The 27,259-nt window shown below is 38.0% G+C and overlaps 1 protein-coding gene across 1 annotated transcript; it reads left to right on the top strand.

The window, feature by feature from the left end:
• Positions 1–7,565: 7,565 nt before the first annotated feature.
• znf395b (zinc finger protein 395b) lies at positions 7,566–23,970 on the top strand. Its single transcript, XM_088908717.1, has 10 exons — positions 7,566–7,620; positions 11,085–11,374; positions 13,815–14,011; positions 14,576–14,688; positions 15,767–15,981; positions 16,558–16,658; positions 17,623–17,878; positions 18,125–18,214; positions 20,123–20,241; positions 20,788–23,970. The coding sequence occupies exons 2-10, from the start codon at positions 11,123–11,125 to the stop codon at positions 20,897–20,899; spliced, it is 1,455 nt and encodes a 484-aa protein (XP_088764843.1). The 5' UTR covers positions 7,566–7,620; positions 11,085–11,122; the 3' UTR covers positions 20,900–23,970.
• The last annotated feature ends 3,289 nt before the right edge of the window (positions 23,971–27,259 follow it).

Raw genomic sequence — 27,259 nt, 5'->3', positions numbered from 1 at the left:
AAGAGACAATCACAAGTCACTTTCAGGCTTTCAGGTTGAGTGAACATACTGTGATTCTTAAGAAGGGGGTTGTCAAGTCTTCTGTTTGGTTTGGGCACCTGGATGAACTAGAATCATCTGGGTTAAAAAAAACATGCCCATGAAAGCTTGAATCATTTTAATGGAGATGCTTTGAACCTGCGTCATAGCTTAGGTACAAAGCAGTGCTTGGAAAAGCAAAAAATTTCCAGACAAACCCAGTTTCAGTACTGTATGAAAGAACAATGAGTTTGGAGGCTCCAGACTTCACTGAAAACAGAGAGAGAAAATGTGATGTGTTAGGAATACACTATTTACGCTGACAACCTTTTAGGGAATCTCCAGGTCCATAATTATTATCTCAGTAGTGCATGTTCAACAGCTGAACATGAACTTATTTAAAGTTTGACCACTTTCAGATGAAGTTCGTAAAGTTCTGTAGTAATGAACAAATAAATGAACAATAGTTTAAGAAACAAAGGCTTTCACTTCTAATTTTAAAATACTTCTTTAGGACCAAATGTAGGCATGTGGTGGGTATTAATTTGCCCCATTTGCTGTGAACTGAACCTTTTCTGTTCTAGTTGTTAAACTTTGGTTGTCAGGTGGCTAAAACAGTTATGGACAAAAACAAATATCTGTATTTACCATATGTTCTGTGATCCATACATACATTGATTCTTCCATACTCATATCTTTCTTTTGGTCCACACTTTGAATACTGCTCCAACATCTTTGCTCACACATTTTTACTAACCCTTACTAATATGTGCTTTATATTAACAAACCCACTACCTTTTACCCCACATCTATACTATGTCTGCTAGAAAATCTAATATTTAGTATCTTCTGGTGAAGTTGTATTTCATAAATTGACTGTTACGTTATACTACACACTACTGCAAATATCAAGGAAACTGTTGACCTCATGAAGTGAATAAAAGATTATAGTTTCATACTTCTTTCAGACTAAGAATGTCTTGCACTCCTCATAACTCACAAAACCTACTTGAAACTTTTAGGAAAATAATGTCAAATTCATGACTGACTGTGACACACTTGAGTGACTTTGACTGTTGTATTATTAGTAAATCAGAGAGAGTTCACTGGACATATTGTAGGTGATGAAGTAGTTAGATGTGTTGAATGTCAAGCTTGATGAAAATCAAGAATAAGAAAACAAAAATGAAGCCAATACGCTCCACTAACCAAGAGAATAAAACCTTTATGCCATTGGTATATTAGAAACATGTCACTGCATAGCCATCTAGGGTGTTCATAACCAAGCCATTTCCAACCTGGCAGTGTGTTACAACCAAACAGAGCTCATCAATTATAGGTAACAGTCAAGTCATGACAACCATAAGTGTGATGGTCTGAGCAGAACTCCACTTGCCTTGATGGAAATCAATTTACTGTGTGGCAGTGAAGAAGTTCTAAATTCCCAGTGGCTGCTCTTCCTGTTCTGTGGGCTTATTCTAACATGAAAACATTCCAGCAGGATAACATACATTATGATAATGCTAGTGTAAAGAGTTGTTTTCTTGCAAACTGAGAATATGACAGTTATGATGTGGATGCCCTCCTTTCCAGACTTAAGCTCCTCTGAACATTTATAGGATGAACTGAGGCAATGTGGGACATCAAGGGCTTGGTGACCAGAGAGACTATATGCTCGTCCAGGCTTTAAGAGAGGAATGCTTCCCATAGAATCCCATTGGACAGTCTCTCTACAATCTGGTGCAAAGCCTGCATCACAGATGTGCAGCTCGTATGGCTTCTAACAGTAGCCACACATACTACCAGTTGGTGACTTTTACTCTAAACCCCTTGTAGATGACAAATGTTAATCAGCATAGTTAATTTGCCTGTGCTATGTGATGTTTGATCAAATATTACTCCACCTGCTGCAAAACAGAAAATGGTAATTGCTTTGTGAATTTGTTGTAGATTTAAATTATAAGGTTTATTTGACAATAGCACAGAAAATATATTTACGGTAATTTGTGTTTTATGCATCATCAACACACACCTGTGTATGTTTTATTATATTGTAACGCATACGGCCTCCATTGCTTGTGAGAGCTGGCTTACCAGAGCGGTGACGTCACCGCCCTTCCCTGTGAATAGCAGGGACCGCAGCCGCTGAGCTGATGGGAGATTTCCCTTTGGCTCAAGAGCCTGGGTCCCTGTTGAGTGATGCCGGAGGCCCTAGTTTGAGTCCCCGACGGTGGGGGGACGACCCCAAAACTCTAGAATTTTAAGTACGTGACAAAGGTTATAAATACAAAGAGACCATTTGGCCTGTCTTACCTACTGTATCTGGTTGCTAGCAGCTTTGTGTCCAAAGAATCTCCTCCGGCTATTTCTTAATGGATACCAGGGAAACTACTTTAAACAGCATGATAAGACAATGTATTCCAAACCCCCACTATCCTTTATATAAAGAGGTGCTTGGAAACTTGAAAATGCCAGAACCTTAACTTACGTCTTTATGATATCTCTCTAGAAATGTTTCTCTCCTAAACAATTTCCTCAGGACATTTCAAACATAGGGATAACACAAACAGAATCGCTTATAGAAACATAGAACATGCTCTTAATGTACTTAATGGCTGCTTTTCTAAGTCAATGCAAATCCACAATTCACATCATGCCACTGTCTGACTGCGTCTGCTGGCCATGCTCACGACACGGCTTGCACTTTAAACAGAGTGAAAAAGTTGAGTTCGACAAGATTCTGGCTCAGTTTCGATTACCATGAGTGTGCCACTGTGAAAAAAAAGTTTTGAAGATCCTTATGGCCATCCTAGCTCAGCAAAACATTATTTAATTACTGTAAGTTATTGTAGTCCTGCTGTTGTATAAGACGACAGCCATTATGTTTTAAAAGTTGTACCAGAAACAAAGACTGCTGTTTTTCAAAGAATTATACTAGAATGGCTCTAAATCAAAATGTTTAATTGTCTACATTTCCATTGCATTTTATGGGAATACAAACACTTAAGTGTTCTAAATATAAGGTCAAGGTTTTTAAACGACTCTAAACAACTTAAAAATGTCAGTTACGGACTCTGTACATTTCTGGTTTATTCAGAACTACGATGGTATTGTAGGATTAGCTAAATGGATTTTCTCATTAGTGAAATAGACAGACAAGCTTTCCAATGGTGGAAAATGTAGTGAAAAGCCCCTGATATGAATTTGCATATTTTAAAAAGAATCCATTTAATCCTGAAATTGGAGCTCTGGAAAACTGCCCCTACTGTGAAAAATAATTAATTCTATAGGGAAATGTGCTTATTTGCTGCATCAAATGATGAAGCTAGATGTCTCTGTACATCATGAAATCTAAATGTGCAGTTCTTGAGGTATGCACAGTATAGTTCACACAAAGCCTTGAATTATTCCGTAATTTCATCATGTTATATATGGTTTCCAGTATATGACTATGGAGAACCCATGATGGTTATTGAATTGTGAAAGAAAAGTCCCTTGGGCTAAAATTATTATACTCTGGAAGTAAGGTGCTAGCTGCAGAAATTAACACACAGGACATGTTCTGAGTCACAGTTGGTAGCAATGTAAGGTTTCACTGAGATGTAAAAATGTAATTGGGAGGTGTTGGCACTAACGTGTGAAAGCAGGAAAAGGAATTCAGCTTTACATTATTATATTTACAGTATACACAAATGCAAGGCTGCAAAGTATAATTGTGAAGATGAAGCTTCCATTAACTGATTATGAAGACAAATTAGTCTTTCTGTAGAGAAAAGTAAAGTTTAAAGTTATCCTATGCTGGGAACTTGAATAATTATGTTAAAGACATCAGGCCTGGTTTCCATGTAAATGAAAAAATGTTGTTAAAAAGTATCCATATATGTGTAAATTAATATACTTAATGTAATAATATCCTACTGTACTGTGTATGTACGGATTTAAATTCTAGCTAGTATATTGTCATTAAAAGCAATTTTACCATTCTACAATAAGAATTACTTTAAATAATCAATTTAGGGCAGTTATGACTTATAGCTATATTCATAAGTATTTGTCTGCATTGTTTAATTTAATATTTATTAGGTTATATAAATATCTGTCTGTAAAAGTGTGCATATTTCAGCATTAATAGAACTAATCTAAATAAGCAGTTAGTAGCAGTTAACAAGCCACAGCCTGCCCACAATTAAGAAGTCAGTTTACTCAGCATAAACTAGACTCAAGGTGTATATGGACATGTTAAGTATCTCTCAGAAGCTACTGAGAGAAAATTAGAATTAATATAGTTTGAATGAGCCTGTGCTGTGAATTGCTAAAACCTGTTTGTTATGGCCACATTTCATATATAGTGCTTTTTGTGCACTGTTTTGTGGACACGACTTTACTTCTTTCTGCAATAAATTTGTTTTCCACAAAAACCCTCTCCTTCATTGTCCATCCAACAACAATAATATTAATGTTTTAATACTGTTTGCAGCTCTTATTCTTTTCAATGTCAAAATGTCAATGAATATTTGCAATTTAAAACATGACCAAGATCATGTTGAGAGAATTCTAATGTCACGTACAGATGATTTATTTAATAACATTTAATATTGAGTATTATTTCATCACTCAGTAATGTTTCTGTCTTGCTTGTCTTACTATTTTTAAAATTCAAGGCAACTCTTTCTGCTTGATTGTAAACTCCTTTAGTGGGATATCTGCCTTTTCTTTCTCTATTGCTATTCCACTTATGACTGCTTCATATGAGTTTTTTTTTGCAAAATTCTGTGCTTTCCCATGGTTCTTCCTACGCACAGAATCGTTCAGGAAACTATTGGTGGTTGGCAGATATTCAATTTTTAACAAAGTGCAAAGTATGGTAATTTCTTACTCCACTAGGCGTTGTGTGAAAAACTCTTCTGTTTTAGATTTTCTTTAAAGATGAACCAAGGATTTATATTCTATTCCTGCTTTCCAACACTTAAATCTATCAACTTCAACAAGAGAAACTGACAACGGAAAGTACAGTCCCTCATTAAAGTGAAATCATGTAGATGGCCTTGATATAATTAAGAAAAGAAGGCAAGCATAATTTGGGAGATAGATCAATGGTTCCACTCTTATACAGTACTTGATCAATTATTTTTCACACATCAACAGCAAAACAGCACCCATCTCCCTTGTGTTTCCTTGTCCTGCCTCCTCCCCCTCCTCAGTTGTACAGCAAAGTTTCACCTCTGGCAAGCTCCTTGTCTTCAAGGCTCAGCCCCCTTTCATCCATACTTTTAATCTTAAAGGCACCTTCCCTGTGGGAGAGAGGGAGAAATGGCTGTTTTCTGGTCTGGTGTCAGACACTGAGCTGACGTACAGTCACGGGCACAATTCACAAGGAAACAATCCTGTCCTCAATATCGATCTCATTATGCTGTTTTGTCAAGCTAAAGATCTGTTTTCAAGAATGAAATCCTGTGAGAAGGCAGTACAATCTGGCATGCAGAACAAGTGAAAAGGCCGCCACGAAGAGACATAAAGGTATTTAGTTTCTTCCACAACTGTCTCAGAACCCAGGAATGGACATTTTACAATGTAGAAGAGGAAACCTTGATGGCTGCCTGCCATCTAACACATGCCTAATTCCTCATCCAGCTCAGCTAACCACAATGAATGCAAGATCTACTGACTGTGCCAAAACATAAGCAGAATTAGAAAAGGTATTTATTCCACACCTAACTGGGTTAAAGAACTGCATGCATCTTGTTTAGAAAATACCAAATGCAGAACTGTGGTATTTTTTCACTTACAGTAAGTTGTTGACATTTTTTTTAAATTAGTAATGGAAGTGATTTTTCAAATCTAATTTTATTCTTGCAGGTAACTGCATACTGGTTATGTTACGGAGTTACCTATGTAACTCCCTAGAGTATAAAAGCACCATTTCTTAAACTAGGAAGAAGAAAAACTAGTTTTACAGTTATTGAATGTTCCCACCCCCAAAGTCCGACTGACCTGAACCTCACTGCTGTATTTATAACATAGATGGTCAAATACAGTGCTGAAGGGCTGCACTGGTTTTCTTGTCACTCTTATCTTATTTATTTAAATTATTTGGATAAGAATCTGAATAACCTATTTTCGAGGTCTTAATAAGCTTCATACTGAAATGTACCTTTGAAACGTGCAGGGTTCCAGTCTTTCTGAACTAGAATTGTGTGTCCCTACAGAGTGGGATTGTTTTACTAATATTAACACGTTGCATTTATATAGTACTTTTTGCCCCGAAGCACCGCCCACTCCTACACACACGTTTAAGGATCCTTCCAGTTTCCGTTGCGGTTGTGACGGACATATTTTTGGAACTCATTTTAACTTATTTTAAGCAAACCTCTTGCATTAAATGAATAAAGAAAGCCAGTATGCAGCTCATGACGCGAGTTATTATTTTGATTTCGCCAGCTCAGTGACGTGAGCTACCTTCGTGGCTGTGCTTGTGAGAGACGTGCTGCACGCGTCTCTTCCCTTCTGTCAGAGCACAGTCTGCACAGTGGGCGCCCATGTGTTCCAGGGCACGTACGCAGAGGCAATCCGCAACTAGAACAAGCGCAAATCGGCCAGGGAGAGGTCACTGTTAATTGCTTTGCCACGCCTTTGTAGCACAAATAATACTGTCCTATACAAGCCCATCAACCGGTTTGACCCAGTGCAGTGCTGCTATATGGCGTAGCCAGCAGTCACCATCCAGCCCCTTCGGTACTGTTCGAGCGCTAGTTAGTTGTGAGATTCGATAAGCTATGGACCCACTGTGAATGCTGAGCGCAGAATCGTCAAAATTACAGCAAATACTTGCATGTTGGGAATTTTAAAACGTTAACATATGAAATAGAAATAACATTTGCTGCAAGGAATGATCTTTTTTTAAATAACGATGAGCTAACCTGCGCTATTTAAAAATGTGAAAATGCATACAATAGAAACGAAATACTCGGTTTATATCAATAGATTATTTATCTATTCAGTTGCTTCTGAATGATATTTTACATTTCACTTAGCTATCTTCAGTAAACTACTGGGTGTCTTAAATTATTGCAGATGCGTAACCCGCTTTTTGCTGATCCTTTGTGCTCAAAGCAATAGACCACAGCTCAAGCAAAGTGTTATAAACAACTTGAGATTGTAGGGCGTGTGTCTTGGAAAACACGAGTAGGCCAATGGAGGCTAACATCCCTACCACATGGTAAGCTTGTTTACTACAAGAGCGAAAGAGTCTGGGGAGTAGGGTTTTTATAAAATGCGGCAACTGCATCTAATCTTCGTATTAACTAGAGATAGCTATATGGGTTAGTATAATAAAATATCTAGAAATAATTTGAATCAAAGTAAATAAAAATACACACAAAATAATACTGCTTTTTATCACAGAGCAGTATAATCAGTTGCGCATCAAAACCGCGGACTTCTCAGGTGCTAATCCAATCCATTCTGAAATCCAGTCCATGTTTGCTTTTAGCGCGTACAAGAGCCCTTCTGCTGGCTTTGAAAGCATCGACTTTAAGTTGCTGCCGGTCAGAGTCGAGGTTTAACCGAGGGGGTGTGTGCGGTATAAGAGAAGCGTAAGAGAAGGTATGTAAATGTTCATTGAAACTTATTTTGCAATATACGTTTTCAGTTAACGTGTTATTTCATGTTTTGATCCCGAGTTTGGATTGCACTAGGTTTATCGAATTTGTACTGCGTCGATCGCCTTTTTGGTGGTGTTTTGTAGAATTTTTGTAGAATAAAGGGCTGTTCTTAAAAGAAGAAAATCGATGCTATTTTACTGGAAGTCTCTTTTTAAAAAACGTTAAATCTCGTTATAGCCGAATTTTACTTTTTTATTACTTTTCACGAATAGTTTTATTTTTAAGTTTGCAATTCAATGATTATTTTTCAGAGACGGTTATGATTTTATGAAGCAGGTCGATTTGGTTTAGAACGGTTGTGCATCGTAAAAAAAGCTTACAGTAAAAAAAAAACCCTGTATTGATTTTAAAAAGAAAAAAATCAACAAGCTGTTCCATAAACAGTGGAGCCCCCCTCCTCTCAACTTGCAAACTTCTGATCCAGTTACGTGGACACTGGGGGGAGAAAGTTTTTTTTTTTAAAAAGAAAATAATTTTTGTTAGGATCACGACACTGAGTGTTTTAGCGCTAGAAATGGGATGGGTTTTGCAATTGCATTGCAATATGTGCGCTTGAGCTTCAGTGCATTCGGCAATAGGACGTGTTCATATTTGGAAGCAGCTTGTGAAAGATGCCGGGTGCAAAACCATGTTCCCGGCTACGCGGGTGAGGGTCTGTAGGGGGCGTTGAGAAGTGTTTCACCGGTTCTGTTGCATTGCAGCTGCGCTTCAGCACAGTCCCTTCGGCTAATAACCATGCAGCCAGCGAAGGCCGTTTGTAATATATTTTTTCTGTTTCTTTAAAGATGAGGCATAAAGTTAAACTAGACGTTTTTCAGCAGTTGTATCTGTCATGGAACTGAAATAAGTATTCACTCACTGATGCATACCATGACTGTTTTTTCATGAAGCCCGAAACTGCCATGTGTTATTCTGGGGTGGCTTGGAAATGTTTCAGTTTGTAAAAAGACAATATGATAGTTTTGTTTTTATGTAATAGGGATTTTACAAACAGGACCAGTATTACCATTGGTCAGCATGGCATTTTCTAATGATTCAGCACATATGGAAAGACTTCCACTGTATCCCATCACCAGAGTGTAGTTTTCTATGGTTTTACATTCTAATGGAAACTGAGCAAAAAATGAGCAAAAAATACAACAGTAATTAAGCATGACAAAGTATTTTTTTTGTTGCATTCCCCAACAAAACTCGGAAAAAATTCTCAGATTGTTGTATAGCAATTTAATTCATTTGTGGACAGCATGCTCTTATACTGATTAAATTGGGTCCATGAAATGACAAATGAGCTGTATTTGCCAGGTATGGCATGGGAATATAGGCTTGATTGAACTGAGACCTATTTTCATTACTTTCATTGAACATTTTAAGTTGGTCTCAGTGGTTGGACTTTCCATCACTAGGTTGCAGTAGATTAGAATGCGTAACAAACCGTTATTATAACAGACCATGAGAGACGTGCCATGTGGTCACACTTTGCTTCATGCAAAGTTAGAATTTACGTAACCAGAGATCTGTTGCAATGAAACCAGCATCATGACTTTGAGTCATACTGACGTAAACGATGAAAAAGAAAACAAAGCCAAATATGACTTAGTCTTAGTTTAATGAGTGCTTTTTGCTTTTTTTGATCCCAAAGAATTGAGAATATCATGTGTTCGAATGCCAAAAATGAGGTATCGCTTTCCTAGCTTTCCACAACTGACCATATCGTTTTAAACTAGCTAAAAGGGGAAATTGAAATATACTAATGATGATACTTTACATTTGTAACTAAGTACTTCATGGTGATACCCATTAAACAACATCATGAAATGTCTCCTAAGGGGAGCGATTACTTGATTTACTCTTGTTGGCACATGTTGGGGGTGTATAGTCTTTAGTGTTCTTTAGAGCTTTCTCTCATCTAACCCTTGGCAAATCTTTTTACTGTATTTCCCGATTAGCTGCCAGGTTGTGTGCTCATCACTTCAAAACTTAGTCATCTTGTCTTTTATTAATACATTTATCATTTTTTTAATTAACTCAGCTAAAGCAACATAAGAATCTTGAAAAGCCAGATACACTGTTCCATCTTGACCTGCACAGCTAAGATAAGACTACATATATGTTCAGGAAGATAAAAGGTAATAATAATAAACTTTATTTTATATAGCACCTTTAAAGGTGGCTTCTCAAAGTGCTTTACAGAATGACAACAACAATAAATAAAAAGAATGCACAAGATAAAACACAATTACAATATACAGAGGAGACCGTGGATGATGGTACTAAGAAAAGCAGAAGGGTGAAGAATGGAACCAGTTAAGTAAAGGCTCTTCTGAAGAAGAAAGTTCTGAGTCTGGATTTGAAGGAGTTTAGAGAAGGTGACTCTCTGATATCTTTGGGCAGAAAGTTCCAGGGTTTGGGGCATAACAGGAGAAGGCCCTGTCACCCATACAATGTAGACAGGCTTGGGGGACGGTTAGGAGACAAGAATTAGAAGAGCGAAGGTTGCGAGGTGGGGAGTAGGGCAATAATAGTTCAGACAGGTACTGAGGTGCCAAGCCATGCAGGGCCTTATAGGTGAGCATGAGGATTTTAAAGTCCACATGGAATTTGACAGGAAGCCAGTGCAAAGACTCCAGGATAGGAGTAATGTGATCACTTGCACTAGACCTGGTCAGGATTCTGGCTGCTGAATTTTGGACATACTGCAGTTTGTTCAAAGTAGATTTAGATACCCCAGTGAGTAGAGCATTACAGTAGTCAATTCGAGAGAACACAAATGTGTTGATCAGCTTTTCGGCCGCAGTTAGTGATAGCATAGGGCGTAGTCTAGCGATTATTTCTGAGGTGAAAAAAAGATTTTCACCCCAGAAATCTCAGAAAAACCTCAGAACCTCACAAAAAGTAATGCAAAAAGTTCAGTGGTACAAATTTAAAAGAGGTCTGGATAAAAACAAAACTTTCCCAACTGTTGGTCTCCAGTAAGAATCTGGAATTTGATGGCGGCTGTTAGTTATTCAGATGCTTCTTGCTTCTACTGTACAGAAAACCTGCCATTTGCAGTATGATGTTTTTGAGTGATTTGAACATTCACTTTAGTTCTGGATCCAACTAAGCTTTCCATTTCTTATTTTATTTATTTGAAATTAAAAATTAACACTTATCCCTTAAGGCTTCCCAGGATGGACATGATGTTGCTTCAATCACGTGCATGCTTTAAAATATCAGATGTGCAGTATCTTGAAAAGAATCTAAATTCTAAATTATTTCGAAATGAGCAGGTAGTAAAAATAAAAGGACTTAAATCCTCAAGCAGAAAGGTGAAAAAGGCACAAGTGCACATGAACTTGTTAAATTAAAGTTTGAATCCCAAAAGTTAAATCAAGTGTTTGTGTGTTGTCATCTTTCTCCTGGTAGAAGCTGACAGTACGTTATACCTTTGCTGTGGTTCGTCGATGGCGACGGTTGTGCCCAAACGCTTGGGGAAACGCTCCTTGCTGGGGACCTTGGTGTGCGCCCCATGTCCCTCTGGAGATGGCCTGCTTGTCCCAGGGCAGATTGAAGCTGTGCATTCGGAGCCTGGCGGAGCAGTGAGGTCGTGCACTGTAGCCCTGGAAGATGGGCAGCTGCAGGAATACTCTCAAGACAGCATTGTGGGGCCAGGTTTCCAAAGCCTCAGTCGCTTCAAGCTGTACCCAGGACAGAAGGTAAAGGCCGGTGTTCTTCAGAGGTACTTTAAGGAAATCCAAATCACAGCAGATTACTTTCAACAACTGCTTATCCAATTCAGGGTCATGGTGCCCTGGAGCCTATACCTGGAAGGACAAGACAGGATACACCCTGGAAGGGACACCAGTCCATTGCAGGGCACACACTGACACAGACACAAATGCACACACTCACTCCAGGACGAATTTTCCCAGAAGCCAACTAACATACCAGTATGTTTTTGTAATGTGGGAAGAAACTGGAGCACCTGAAAGAAACCCACACGAATGCGAGGAGAACCTACAGATAGACCCTAATAATTGAATCCAGGGCTTCAGTATTGCAAGGCAGCAATGCTAACCACTGCCTCACCAAGCTTCCCTTCAATGAAAGCAATGAAATCAAATGAATGAAATGAAATCAAATTCAAATTCAAAGGGTTTTATTGACATGATCGACGATTTCCATTGTTGACAAAGCAGATACAATTAACACAATATTTACAGTAAAACATATTATTAAGCATTTTGCATACATATATAATTGCATCTATTGTGAGATGGGTTTACTGTCTGTTCCTCAGAGTGTGACAGGAGATCACATACTGGGCTTCCAGCTCGACTGAGTTTCCATTCCATCCTCCCAGTTATAAGGGAGGCTTTTTTCATTCTGGCATTTGTGGAAATTCAGTTTTTTTTTATTTTAGGGAGGAATGTTATAGTAATTCCAGAGTATTTCTTGTCAGTGCGTTTTGCTTCTTCTTTCTGACTGGTTCTCTGGGTATCGTCTTTGAGATTAACCACTTCATAGTTCTGATTAGCATATCACTTGGGCTGGTGTCTCTTAGTTTGCAGCATTGCCAGAAATCACTCTTAAAAAGCAGCTTGCACCATAATAGTTTGACCTTCACTTAATTGCTTCATGGGAATTCATTAAAGCATGGTCATATATCAGCCATATTTATTACATTTCTTGTTGCATTTCGTATTCTGAAAACCCTGCGCAGATCTTCATTGAGAGGAAATGCTTTAGGCATTTATCAGTGTTGCAAGCACATGTGCTTACACAGTTCCTAAAAAATGTCACAGTACCCTGAGTTATAGTTCTGTTTCATTTCTCATTCAGAGACCGCCTCCAAACTCCTTAACTTGCAAGCATCAAGTTTGTTGACCTTATCTGTGGTCTTCACATAGACTCAAGCAGCTTCATCTCAGGAAAGAGTAGTTTAAATGAGATATCGGATCTTGGAGACATTTTGTGAGTGTAGGTTTGTGATATTGTAGCACTGGGTTATTCTATTTCTGTTTAAGAAACTGGATTGAGCACATTGTGTCAGGAAAATGTTTTGTGAATACAGTTTATTGTGGCCGTAGCACAAGCATGAAATACAACAGGTGATTTAAGTTCCTTTTTTACATACATGATCTAAAAAAGGTGCAGCACTTAAATCTGTTTGGATACTGCGCTCTGTGAACACTGGTCTGCATACAGTATCTGTTTTCATGAGTGAAAGCTGATATTTGTTCATCGGTTTTGGCTCTAAACCCACTTTGTAAGCTTGGGTCAAATCCAGCCCTCAACTATTAAAAAGAGTGAAAATGGAGGTAAGAAAACAGGGCTGCAACAAGACTTGCACATTGTCTTCCTCTGCTTTTTTTCCCAAGCATTCTGAACGTATGTGTTTCTTAGTTAATTTGTTACAATGGCTTAAAATGAGCTTCCTGGAAAAAGAGTGATGGTTTTTGTTAACCAAAGTTCACCTACTGTAATCTGCAGTGCAGTGTACACTGGAAGAACCCTAAAAAGTATGCGATGTGACATATCCAGCATTATTTTTAGCAGATCATTTAACTGGTATAATTTGAACTAGCAAGGTAACAAGGTTGGAATAGCCTCTGAGCAGTAGAATCCTGGATTTGATTCTGCCTTTGTTGTCTGTGTGCCTTTTACATGTCTACTGTGTATGTGGAATTTTAAGTGAACCCAGTTTTCCACTCACCTGCCAAAGACATACTGTGTAGGTTTAATTGACTATTCTATATTGTGCCTTTTTTGTAGTCCTGAGATGGAGTGACATCCCATCTGGGAATTAACAGTTTTGTATCTTCAGGTACCAAAGAATAGGATACCAGCTTGCTGCAAGTCTGATTAAGAAATAGCAGCTTTTTAATAATGTTAACATCCCATTTGCTTTTTATTTATGATGCTGTAATTACGTCACTAACCAGTATGATACGTAGTTCACTGGAATTTCTTACCGTTGGGGCAATGGGATAAAATCACAAAGATAAGTGGTTAATTGCAGAACAGTAAGATTAAGTGAAACATTATGCATTCTTATAGTTCTATATTACCAAAGTGGAAGGGAAGTTATGATGTAGGGAGTGAGGTTTGCAAACTCTCCAGCTGAGCTTCTCCCTCCTGTGTAACTGTTTGTAGGTGTTTGTGAACTGCTGTGGGCAAGAGTATGCTGGGGTGGTGGAACAGCACAATCATGTGGACAATGAGGTGTCTGTGTTCCTGCCTGAGCTGAACCAGCATACCCTCCGCAAGATCGAGGACGTGTGGCTAAGGCGCTCCATGGGAGAGACGCCCCTGCCCCACCCTGTTTCCTCCAGCATCGATGTGCCAAGAAGGTGAGTGATTTGACCAGTATGTGCTAAAACAAGCCAGGCATTGCTTTTTTTCTCTGTTCAGGGAAGCAGTGTAAAGATAGGTTAATGAGTTTGAAATATTCCCTATCTGTGACTCATAAAAATCTGAATTGGGCAAGATTTCTATTATGTTTATAAAAATATTAAGATGTTTTCTAAGTATGACAAGGTTTCTTGAGTTTTGACTGTATAGCTTCACCAAAATTTAAAAGTAAATCTCCTTGCCTGAACAATTTCTCATAATATATCATTCAGTTTAAGTAGTAAACGTATTTCCTTCATAAGTATATTGCCACATGTATTTAACTAGGTATAAATTCCATACTTTTCTGTCCTTATTCAAGTGTATACGTTATGTGTTAACAAGAAAGCATTAACAGTAAATGACTGGTGGTCATTTATTTTGGAGGTGGTTTCTTAATTCAGGTATTTGTGGATTCCTGACATTTTTCGTAAAAGGTGTCTGACACTTTTGTTTAATATTTATTGAGATGAAAGTGTGCTGCTATTTTTGAGTTTTTGGTTTATTTTTTTGTCATGATCCAGCTACAAAAGTCCTGAGTCTGTGGATATGGATGAAATCATGGCTGCCATGGTTCTCACAAGCCTGTCCTGCAGTCCAGCGGTACAGAGTCCTCCTAAGAAAGAAACTGTGTCTGGTGAGTAGCTATTGCTCGTTAGAATACTGTTATTGCTCATTAGAAAACTGTTTGGAATACTCTATGCATGTTATAAATGCTCATGTATTCATGACACATCTTGCATGTTGGTGATTGGTTCTTGGATCATTTTTGAAACCCTGTCAATGTGAGCTCTTACAATGGCAAAAACATGAGTTAAAATGTTTTTTATGTGTTTTTTATGAAAGCTTAGCATGTGTAAAACCTGAAGTTAATGGAAAAAAGTATATGGAGTATGAGCCTTCCTTCTTACCTTAGGATAGGGCAACCTGGCACACAGTCTGGGTCTCTTCCTGAATCAACTACAGTATTTCATGATAAAGTCAACCATGATTTCTGATTACAAATGAACAAGGATAGCTGTAAAGTTTCTAAAACTTTTGTTTTAAACATTGCACATGTGACAAGACTCCTGTAAACATTGTACATATTTGTAAATTACAGTGTATTTTTATTACATCTCTATAGGTTAATATTATATTCTCAAATATTAGTATTTGTTCGTTGTGGCAATATCTATAATTAGTTTAAATGATTGTTTTTTTTTAAACGTTTTGAGTTGAGAAATTAAATATTTTTGTGTACCAGTATATTACCAAATTCATGGTAAAGTCAAATAAAATCTGCCCTAAGAACATAAGAAAAATTACAAACAAGAGGAGGCCATTCAGCACATATAAACAGTTTGGTAGCTGGTAACTAATTCAGCTGAGGATTTCATCCAGTTGTTTTGTAAAAGATATTGGGATATCAGCTTCAATAACATGGCTGGGTAACTTATTCCATACTGTTGCATCTCTTGGTGTAGGGGTTTGTATTAAGAAATACCTCCTATTATCAGTTTTTAATGATCTTCCATGTAGTTTCAACTTTTGGCCTCTGTATTGTGTTTCTCCACCGATTCTGAACAAGCCTACCACGTTGACTTTTTCAGTGGTTTTAAGGATTCAGAATACTTGAATCAGGTTTTCTTATACTCTTCCACCTTCTGCTTTATTTCCTAAAGCAGGGTGCTTTATGGGTGCTAAGCCATGTCTGCTCTCTTTGTCTTGTGCAGGGGACTGTGGCATAGCTGTTGCTGGGGTGACGGAGTGTGGTGAGCTGTCTGATAGTGGCAGTAGTGGGTACTGGAGCTGGGACCTTGGAAACACAAGCCCCACCCCTTCACCTCCAATGGCTGAGGACGGCCCTCAGACCACACCCATTGACGAGGGACTGGACATGGAGCTAGACCATGTCCTGTTTGATGAGCCCACTCCAAGGAAACGAAAGGTAGCCAACTATTTCCAACTTACTCGCATAAATTGACTAAATCAATAAGGCTCCAAAATCTAAACATCATCAATCAGAATTGAATTAACCTTTAGTTTTTATTGGTGTGACTCAACATTTACAGTATAACAAATGAGTAAACATTTACATATGTGTATAATTGCATATATTATGAGACAGGCTTGCTGTCTGGTCCTCAGGGTGAGACAGGAGATCACATACTGGGCAGTCGGCTCTACTGAAATTCCTCTCCATTCCCCCAGTTGGATGAGATGCTGTTCTGATTCTGGCAGTTGTGGGAATTCTGGGTTTAATTGTGTTATTTTAGGGTAGAATGTTTGTATAATCCCAGAGTGCTTCTTACAGTGTAGCTGAATGTTTGAAGACAGTTTGAAGTTGTCATTAAAGGGGTTGAAGACATGTTGACACACTTTATAGCATGAAATAGGTATGAACAATGAACTGCAATTTAAGCGTTTTAACCTTTAGAACTAGGTACTGGTCACTTTGATATGATTTTCCAGTTATTCTATTTTTTGTGTTGGTTGATCTATAGAGTCTTTCTTTTCTTCACAGAACTCCATGAAAGTGGCTTACAAATGTCTCTGGCCAACCTGCGGCAAAATTCTAACTTCTGTGGTCGGTATCAAGCGGCACATTCGAACGCAGCATCTAGGGTAAGCACAAATTTGTTTATCCTCTTTTAAATGTGGGAAGAAATGTGAACTACGTATTTACCAATAGAATGATTCAACTTAGTATTGTTTGTAATTGACTTCACAGCTCTCAATTCAGATAGAAAAATTCAAAAAGAACGGAGTTATAAAGGGTTACTGTTGATCCAGGAGGTTCACACAGTTTAGATTCCTTTCGAATCTTTCAATATCCACCTTTTATTTTTTCCCATTTTAAACCCCTTGGACATGACAGTGAGCTGTCTTCTTTTAGGAATTCGGACCTTGGAATCTGGAATCTGGAAAATTATTAATGAGATAATTCCTAAATTGTCAAGTTTGCTAAAGTTTGTGTTAGTAAAATTATGTACAAATAGTGTTCAGAATTTTTGGTGCTTATTTTGTAATTGTATATCTCCATTTAAAATGCAATTAGCAATCATTGTATGTTCATTAGTTCCAATTTAGAAAAAATATATTCATTGCTCCTCTGGACCATGTAAATACCATGTCCTTATTAACAGTAACTATTTAAAATGTAGTTGGGATTTTTGTTGAAAAAATGTCAGATTCTCATTTAGTAAATAGTAAACGGTAAAAAGCAGGACTGAAATTATGTTGAATAGTCTCTGGTATTAATAATCAGCATCATCTTTAAACTCTCCTTGAGAGACTGATGAGGCAAAATTAGTGGCTGGGATATAGAAATTCAGTTTATCTTGTTCTGTAATCAGGAGAGTTTTGTGGTTTGTAACTGGAAATACACATAAGCCAAAGTAATTTAAAGGGATATCACATGATAAAGTTTTCAAGAATGTTTTTTGATGACAGATTTTTTTCTGCTGATTAGATGCAAAAAACAAATTTGAAGGTAATAATGTCTACTGTCTTCACGTAGTCTGAGCTGTTGTGCGCCAGTGCCTTCGTAATGGATAGATTGTGCAATTTGATCTCGTTTTCTGTTTAGACAAAGCAGTGACCTGGAGCGCTCCCGGAGAGAGGAGGATTTTTACTATACTGAGATCCGCAGAGAACAGGAGGCAGCCCCTCCCTGCTCCCCTCAGCTTTCCTGCGCTTCTCCTCCCCGCCCCACCCAGCAGGGCCCCATGGGGCCTGGGGCCTGCCTATCAGAGCAGCCAACCTCAGGGGCCCAGCAGCCCAGTCCCCTCAGCCAGTCAGCCCCCAGTGCCTTCTGGCAGGTGCGCTCCGAACATTCCTACCAGGTGAGAAAATACACTACAGACTGGCTTCAACTGTTGTTTGCAAGACTGGCAATGCCAGTGTGTCTATACTGTCAATTACTTATTCAGAAATTCCTTGCAGTAGTTTTTTTTTTCTCTGAGTGGTTTAAAAAAATATTTTTATTATTTATAGTTGTCATTGTTATCAGTGCTTCATAACAGGTTTTACTATATGGCCATTTCTATTTGGCCTGGTATTCCCCCAATTGAGATCTTTTTTTTTCACAGGCCAACCCTCCCGTCCGAGTAACTCTGTCTCCCGTGTCCCCCAGCACATTCTCCTGGACACCCTCTCCTCCAGTCCTTCAGAGCCAACAGGTAAGAGGGCAGAGAGTGGGTTTACAAGAGTCTCCCACACCCTAGCAGATTTCAAGCTCTGCAAAAAAGCATAATTGTTTTTTCGAATCATTGCCAAGTTAACTATTGGGTTAAGATTGGGAAATTGGCAATGACTCAAACAGAGATATCCTTTTCTCCCTTAGTTAACTTTGATAAAACCAGGTTAAAGCATAGCAAAGTGTCATAAAGCATTGTAAATCACAGAGGTAAGTTTTGGCATTTCATTTAGCCTCTTTATCCCATAGGACCTCAAAGTGCTATACATGGAGGAAGTGAGCACCTTTATTCACTGCTGAAGTGCAGCAGCCAACTTGGTGAAGAAGCAGATCAGGTGGAAAAGTGAAAAGAGATTTCAAATTATTAGAGCAATTTAGGCAAGACAGATTATTGAAGCAGAAAGTAGAATTTAGCCAGGATATAATACACCTACTCTTGTGATCAGTGCCGAGGTATCTTAAATGACCAAGTGTTCAGGACCTTGAATCAACACCTCATCCTAAGGGTGCCACCTTTCAGATCACAGTGGCCACAGTTACTGTAGTAGAACATAGGTTTGAAAGCTCTGGTTCAAAGGGTAGAGCCTCCCTCCTACTATTCCATCAACACTACTTGATTGCAACAACCTGATTTTTATTTGAGGTCTCCAATCCCAGTGCGAACCTGGACCATGCTGCTTAGTTTCTTTGTCAAGTACGATATACAAGACGAGGCCGCCAAAGAACGCGGTGGCTCGACGCCATCAAAACGGACGCTGGCTTAGGCATAGAACAGCTGAAAGGGAAAGTCCAAGACTGGAAAGCGTGGCGAGAGATGGCCTATAGAAATGCCGAGAGTCAGATCCGACTGACCGGATAACATCATCATCATGATATACAATGTAGAAAATCATGATCGTAATGCATAGTGTTGCCATGGAGAGTAAATAAGTGTAAGCTTCAGAATCAGAGTTTCCAGTGTACTGTGATAATTGTTTTACTCGCTCTCTTACATGACCATACTTAGCCTGTCCTGAATCTTGTAGCTTGGCACTACATGAAAGCAGAGTGATAACACATCAGTTAAGTTGGTTTAGTCAGTTAAAACCCTTTTCAGTCCAGCTAAAGGTACTGTAGTATCCAAAACTAATACTTGTACACAAAATATGCATTTGTTTCTGTCTTAATCTTAATTGTTACACAGTACTCAATATAGTCACATTGAAAGACTGTTGAAAACTGAATTTCTAAACAGTGATGGGTCGTTAGTACATTTTATTCTAATTCTTTGGTACAGTAGTTATATTCTTTCTCATGTTTATATATAAAACTTTTTTTTTTCATGTAATTGGAATATAATATAATCTGTAACAAAATATCTTGACCAGTTTGTCCTTTTTTTACACAACATTGCCATCCAATGGTCACTCTATGTAATTGCCCGTTTCTTTCAACCTAGAGGGAAGAAAAAATCCACACTAGTCTTTTCTCAGCAACTGCTTTTGTCTATTTTTATATACAGTGCCTTGCAGAACCATTCACTCCCTTCCAGTGAGGTCTCATTTTATTGAATTACAAATGATGCATATTATTTTTTAAAGTGAATACATTTAATCAAAACATGAATGCTCAAATAGAACACTTTTATGGATGACAGAACATAAATGCCAGTAAAAACTGTAAAAAAATCCTAAACTAAAATATGCTGAGCTAAAAATATATACATATCTGTAATTCCACAAAATTGGGTATCATTGGAAGGGGGTGAATATGTTAACAAGGCCCTTTGTAATGCACCAAGAGATTTGTGTTTCAGCTTTACCGTGCTTTTCCATTAGTGTAAGTATGCATGGATTGGACAAGTTTCGACACCTTTTGGTGCTTAATGTCAAAGTGCTCTTTATCTCCACAGGTGGTGTCCTTTCGTAGCCGTTCGGTCAGCGTGGGGGAGCAGTGGCTGCAGCAGCACAGTGTTCCTCCCAGGCCGCACGCTGCCAGTGGCTCGCCACCTCGGGGACACAGTAGTTCCAGGTCAGCATCTCTCAGCAGGCTGGATGTTTTTGTTTTTTTCTGAAAAGCCCCTCCGTTCGGTGGCATTGGATGTAGTATGAGGAGAGAGTGAACAGTTGATGGCAACAAGCCAGGCGAACAGTTTACACTTGACTATTATGTAGCTTTTGCCATTTACTGACATTTAGGTTGTCATGTACACACATCCTTAAATCAAGTGTTTTTTTTGTAAAATAGTAACAGTTACAATCAAACTTGTGAATTTATACAACATCTTTGCACTTTCAGTGGCATTCCATAACGTAAAGAGCTGCTTTGTATGGGAACACTCGGTAATGGTATAACTTCAATGCGTAGAGAGAGGTAGAAATCTCTGTACCTCCATTTTTTACATTCACAATTAGTTAATAGTAATAAAATTGTCCTTACTTGCAAATGGAATACAGGTTTTGGAATTCTCTTTCCCGAATTATAGAAAGAGAAAATAAGCAAAGAAGGGAGGGAAAACCAAATTTCGATGAAGGTTGTCAGCAGGGGTATAAACTTGCTGTTATTAATCCTTTACAGAAAGACCAGAGGAGAGGCAAAGAAGTGCCGCAAGGTTTATGGGATTGAGCATCGGGACCAGTGGTGTACAGCCTGTCGCTGGAAGAAGGCCTGTCAACGGTTTCTTGACTAAAACCCTTCAGGGAAGAGGACAGAGACTCTGACTGATCAAGGGGGCATTAAGAAACTTGTGCAGCTCAGTACAACCGTTTGTGCACATTTGACTTCCCAATCTGGACCTGCACCTTTTTAACTGTATGCTTCCTGGGAACTCCAGATGGGATTCTAGTCAAGGTTGTTACTGCACCTCCCCCACACACTCTGCTCTTCCTCTGTGTCATTGATCTCTTACTCATCTTCTTTTTCTCCAAAAACAAGTTGGCCTATTCTCGAACGAAGAGGACCCAGCTGCCTGTCATTAATCAGTCTTCCTCCAAACTGTTCCCAGGCACTAATTTTGTCTCAATGGGGCAGTCAGTTTCCCAAGGTGTGGCAGTATTACCAGTTTGACAGCCTGTCTACAGATGTGTTGGAACCTGTGTCGGAAGCAGACTTGTTTTCTCATTCAGCCGTCATGACTCCTCTCGTATTTCTGCTAACCAGTCAGCTGCTGCAAATTCGTGAAGCCCAATTGATACCGTCCATAAATAAAAGGCTGATGTCGGTGTGCATAGGTTTAAGGAGAGTGTGGTTTGTTAATCTGAGCTGGGAGACACTAGAGGCTTTGTCCTGGAGACTTGACCTTCTGATGTACTGACTGACTAAAGACACAGTATGAAGCGGCACAGTAAAACAAGATTCTGTACATTTTCCTGAGACCTGTGAAATGGATTACACTGTGTCTCAAGATGATGAGAAAGAGGAGGAGCATGCTCCCACAGTCAGTCAGCAAGGCCATCCTTCTCTCCATTGAGATCTCTTTGATATTACCTTAGTATTGCAGAGTGAAAGCTCCCTCTTCTCCCTTACTTCAGAATCCTCAGGACTGCAACTGTCTGGGAATTTTTTTGGTAGACTTCTTACTACCTTTTTTGACAGTGAATTTGTAAAGCTTAATGTTGCCTGTGAAAATATAAATGAGCTGTTTTGTACTAATTTTATGCTCTGCCAGACAAAACTAATCATGTTTTGCCAGTTTTTTTTATTAATACTTTGCAATAATAGAAGTACATATTACAGTATTTCAAGTAAGCTTCTTAAAGGTTTATCTGTGATCACAGCTTTAACTTTTCTTTCTATTCAGGAAAGCTTTTCTTTAAATGTTTTCTTTTTTTTCTTATAAGCCGAAGAACCTCTTTATAAGCATCCAACATCAGCTTTAAAGATTTTGTGAAGTGCTAAATGTTTTTATAAGAGCCCTAATGTCCACTTCAGGGCCTTTGCAAAAACGTGTTATCTCTCTGAATGGCGATTTTTAAATATTTCTATTTTATGGGGTTAAGAAGGAGGTGCTGTGGCAGTCTTAAGAGATGGGGACCCTACATTTGTAGGCAGAGTATTTTCTTTTTCTAAAGAAACTGTGCAATATGACTAACATTGTGTACGTTAATTTCGGTTTTTGTTTTTTTTTCTGCCAGGAACTTTTCAAAGCTATATTAATGTAGTTTATACATCTGCCAGTGGTGTAGTTCTCCTTTGCATGTGTAAGTTGCACACACTGTAAAATCTGAGTCTGCCCCAGGCTATAACCAGACAAGTACATCTCTTTTGACTGCCTCAGTATTCTGATAGATGTTCATTGATGATTACTAAAACTCTAATTCTTTGTTGTGCCATCCAGTTATCAACCCAGTCCCGTTTTTTTCTACTTTGTAATGTACAGTTTTTTGTGAACATTATCATTGGAGCCAGCACCTGTTTCAGCCAAGTGGCCTGAAAATGTGTGGCTTATTGGTATGGTATTCAATTTAACATGTTATTTTAGTCATTATTAAGGCTGCACCCATTATTCTTGATTCTGAAGTATTCAGTTAAGTGGTTATGCACTTTCTCAGTATTAGTGCATGTAAATGTTTGTTGATTTGAAATAACTTTTTGGACTTACTTTCACCTTCTTTCCTTTTTCATACTTTATACCTGGATTTCTAGGGTAATCCCTTATCAGCATATTCCAATTTACTTGCCATTCTTAAATAATAGACTATAGCTCATAAAGATATCAATATACTTTTCTTTGGAGACTGATGCCATCTTCCAGGCATTTTTGAAGTATTTACTTCCTAGGGTTCTTCTTTTGACGATCGAATCAAGTATTTGTACTGGGAAAGGTAATACCCCATGTTAACTACAAAAACCAACATGTTATGCATTTTTTTCTGGTTGGCACCAAGTTTTTATTGATCTGCCTGCATTTTAAGCTTTTCATAAAAATTATTGGTGCTAGACACAAAACACTTACAGTAGGTGCTTGACTTCCCCATTGCTTCCTATGGGGGTTTAGTATAGGGTCCTAAATTTTGAAAAAACCTTCTGTATGCAAAATGCTGTAGGTAATGCAAGTGCTACACACAGTGAAGCTACAATGAAGCTTGTGAGCAATGTACAGTATGTGCTGAAAAATTGAGAGGAGAGAGAAGAAACAACATCTTTTTCTCCTAATGAAACCTCAGAGGTTTATCAGTGCCTGACTGTCATTTTTGCTGAAACACTTAAGCAATAAATTACTGGGTTGATAACCTCTGTGTTCTAATGAATGAATGCAAATGGCAGATTCATTTGCTTGGCAGGCTTAGATTCTGAATTTGGATCGGTGTTAATGGCTTACAATTGTTTGTAATTATCTTTACAACATTTATGAAACACTATTAGTAAAAACTATCTAATGAATCTTCAGTTCAAGCTGAATTTTCCAAAGGTTGCCATGCAGTGTCCATTTTTAAAAAAAAAACATTTGTGTATGTGTGTATATATCTGCTATATGCAGCTACATTTTTTATATGCGAGTTTTTTAAAAACTTTTTGTATCTTTACCTGTAAAGTAATTTGTCTCTGGTGGCTGAAATATGTTTTATATGAAAGACTTAAAATGTCTTCCTTTTTTTTGTCTGTACCTTCAGGTATAGAAACTATACGCTAGTATTTCAACCAGCTATTGTTCACTTTAGTGCCGAATATGGCAGGTAAGTAAGGTTTCGATGTTCAATATCTCCCAACTCATATCCATAAAAAGCTTGCGTGAGGTTTAGTAAAACAGCTTTTCCCTTCCTTTCAGTTGTTGTATTTTCTATATTTCCAATTCCTAACAGCTCACAAGGTTTAGGTTTGGTGGTGGCGGTGATGTTTAACTGTTTTTTCTACATGTAATCTGTCAACAGACCCATTCTTTTCAAAAGAATAATACATTCTGAAGCCAACGCGGTAGCACCATTTAAACTCCTTCTAGGACATGTTGAGGTTATTCGATACCAGATGGGCAGAGCTTTGGAATTTAATGGTAAAACTAGAGTACAAAGGCCTTAGAACAGGGATCCCTGTTTATGGAGATTCTGCACATTTAACAAGTCGTTTTAGGTATTTTCTTGTCTTAAGACAATGCATTCTACAGTATGTACTTGTCTTCATAGTGAAATCTTTGCAGCAGTTCATAACTTTGAATCTTTGTAATTAAAAATCTGTACAATAATGAAACAAAGTAAAAGAGTTGGATTGAAATTCAGAAAATGGTGAAAATGCATAATAAAAACAAGCTTTTGTCTTAAACACCCTAGCAAGCCAAGTTCTGGAGACATCTACAGTTTACAGTGGATGTTTAGTTTGCTGTTGGTGAATTATTGTTTGTTGAGGTCCATGTATTATTCCTAACCTTGCAAATTCCCAACATTCTGCTAAGGAGTGTTTTCAGAAGTAATGTTGGAATTACAGATAATCTTAGAAGATGTAAACAGAGATTCAACACACAATAGGGCATGGAAATAAGAAATGAATATAAGCAAGTCAGTACTCTTGCCATTTTAATTTTTTTTTTTGTGAGTGTAGTTCTTTCCTGAAGCCCTGTTAAGACAGAGGGTTATGTCAGGATTGAAGTACAAAGTAAATTATGTTTGCAACACTGCCGTACTATGACTAAAATGCTAGCAAACTTGGCAGCAGTCAAGAATGGTGTTTTTTACGAGTACAAATTTTACAAATACAAATTTAAACTGACAGCCCATCTATTCATCTAGTTTCTAATACCTATATCCAGTCAAGGGTTGTGGGTGAGCCACAGCCTATTCTGGCAAGCAAAGGGCACGATGAAGGGTACACCCTGGATGTGATGCCAGTCTGTTGCAGGGCACACACAGACACAAACTTGCACATATTCACACCAGGGCCAGTTTTCCTAGAAGCTAATTAATCTACTGTCTTTGGACTGTGGGAGGAAACGGGAGTACCCAGATGAAACCCACACAAACACAGGGAGAACATACAAACTCCACACAGATAGCACCCCAGGAATTGAACTCAGGGTCTCAGTGCTGCAGGGCAGAAAGGCTAATCACTGTGACACCATGCCACCAAACAGAGTCATTTACTGCAGTCAAACCGTGAGCCCCAAGAGAACTCATTTTTGAAAGTTTAGGTAATCAATGTGTAATTGGTTGTTGATTTTAAATAGCTCATTTTTATTTTGTCCGTATGGGAACACTAATGAGGATTTAGATTTTACCATGGGGTGGGGCATTACTTTCTTTGCTGAAGAAACCCCACACATGTGCTGTGATGTCTCAGCGCTGTGGGCTGGTATCAGTAAACAAATAACAAGAACCAATGTCCAATGTGCCTATTGATCTTGATCCTAATAGATCTTGCCTATTGTAATTAGGTGGAAGTGTGCAAAATCTATAACCTTGTGGAAAGCATAACATAGTCTTGGTATTCTGAAAGGTACACATAATTATAGAAAAATTATTTTCCCAACCAATATTCTCACTTTATATGAAATTTTAAAATGAATTTAAACTCATTTAGACAAAAGCATTACATGTATGAAACAAATGGATAAAAGCAGAATGTTGTGTAAATACTGTTTAAGGTAAGAGTGAGAGTAAAACTCATTAATGGAAAAATTCCATGTGCAAGTTAAGTCCTTTAATAAGCCTATTCCAGAATGTATGCATCATGTTTTCTTTATTTGTATACCAGTAGATTTTCTCTGATTAAATTTTAGAACATTTCCCTTATGGTGTTCTTAAAAAAAACATTGGTGTTTGGTCTTGGATTAAACATTTCAGAAATTTATGGAAATACACAGAACTGTGTAGATTTATATTGTAGCATAATATCCAAAGGATCCAATATTTTCGATCATGCACAAATTTAATATAATGTATAAAAACAATTGATTAGGACAGGTTAAACTTGGCTATAATAAAATGTAATATTAAAATTAGAATTGTAAAATCTAATAAGCTAAAAAAATGACAAATGTAAATATTTAATCCTTTTAAATGCAAATTGTTGGATGACATCCATATATCCATTTTATAACTGCTTCATCCAGTTCTGGGTCACAGGGAAGTCAGAGCCTATCCTACCAAACGGGCTCAAGACAAGGATTCACCCTGGACAGGGAACACACAGACACACACCCATACCAAATACAAGTTTTCCAGAAGCCAATTCACATAGCAGTATGTCTTTAGACTGTGTGAGAGGAAACTCCCAAGAACATGGGGAGAACATACAAACTCATGGAGATAGCACCCCAGGTCCAGAATTGAACCCAGAGCCCAGCTTTGCAAGGCTTTAATAAGCCTTCTCATTTATTTGTCATTATTATCAGCAGCAGCAGCAGCTTAGAACAGGGTCAGAATGTTGTTTAAATATATCTACTGAACTAAAATAGTATGCAATTTTATTAAAGGTGAAAGATTTTTCATTTTTGATCTGCACAGAATACAAAAATATAATTTATAATAATTATAAGCCATATGAGTTACTAACTACTTTTATGGTTGATTTAACATTAACAGTTAGGTACACATTTTTGGAAATATGTTCTGGAACTTTTTAGAAAAAAATTGTTTTTTTACTTGTGTGATTTTCATGATATACTGTATATACAGTGTATTGGCTGTGTGAGTATGGAGATCTTAACAAAGGCTTGTAGAGGAGGTCAAACCCTGATCTCTCCCACTTCCACCTTTTCTATTTATAAATATCACCTTTCTTGCTTACCTACTTGTATGTTCTGATTTGCATCCCTCCCTCCATCCCATCGTCACCCCTGCAGGATCTCCCTGGCCCGTTCCTCATAAGGAGTAGGGGTTCCGACAATAACGTCCTCAAGGCCAGATTGTTCTCTCAGCCAGGCAAGTTAAGACAATAAAGCAAACTCATTCACTCTTCATATTATTGTGTTTGCAACCAAACTACAGCACTGAAAACTAACTTATCTTCCTCATTTTCTGTATCTACATATGCTATGTTAGGCTCTTCAAGAACTGGAAGTAGCTACCAGCTTTGTCCCACAATGGTGGACTACCACTAATGGGTCGTCTTGATCCTTTTT

Source organism: Atractosteus spatula, chromosome 2 (genome assembly GCF_055471065.1).
Source record: "Atractosteus spatula isolate fAtrSpa1 chromosome 2, fAtrSpa1.hap1, whole genome shotgun sequence".
NCBI classification, from domain to species: Eukaryota; Metazoa; Chordata; class Actinopteri; order Semionotiformes; family Lepisosteidae; genus Atractosteus; species Atractosteus spatula.
The sequence above is the reverse complement of the archived record's forward strand: the minus strand, read 5'-3'. Positions and strand labels throughout refer to the sequence as shown.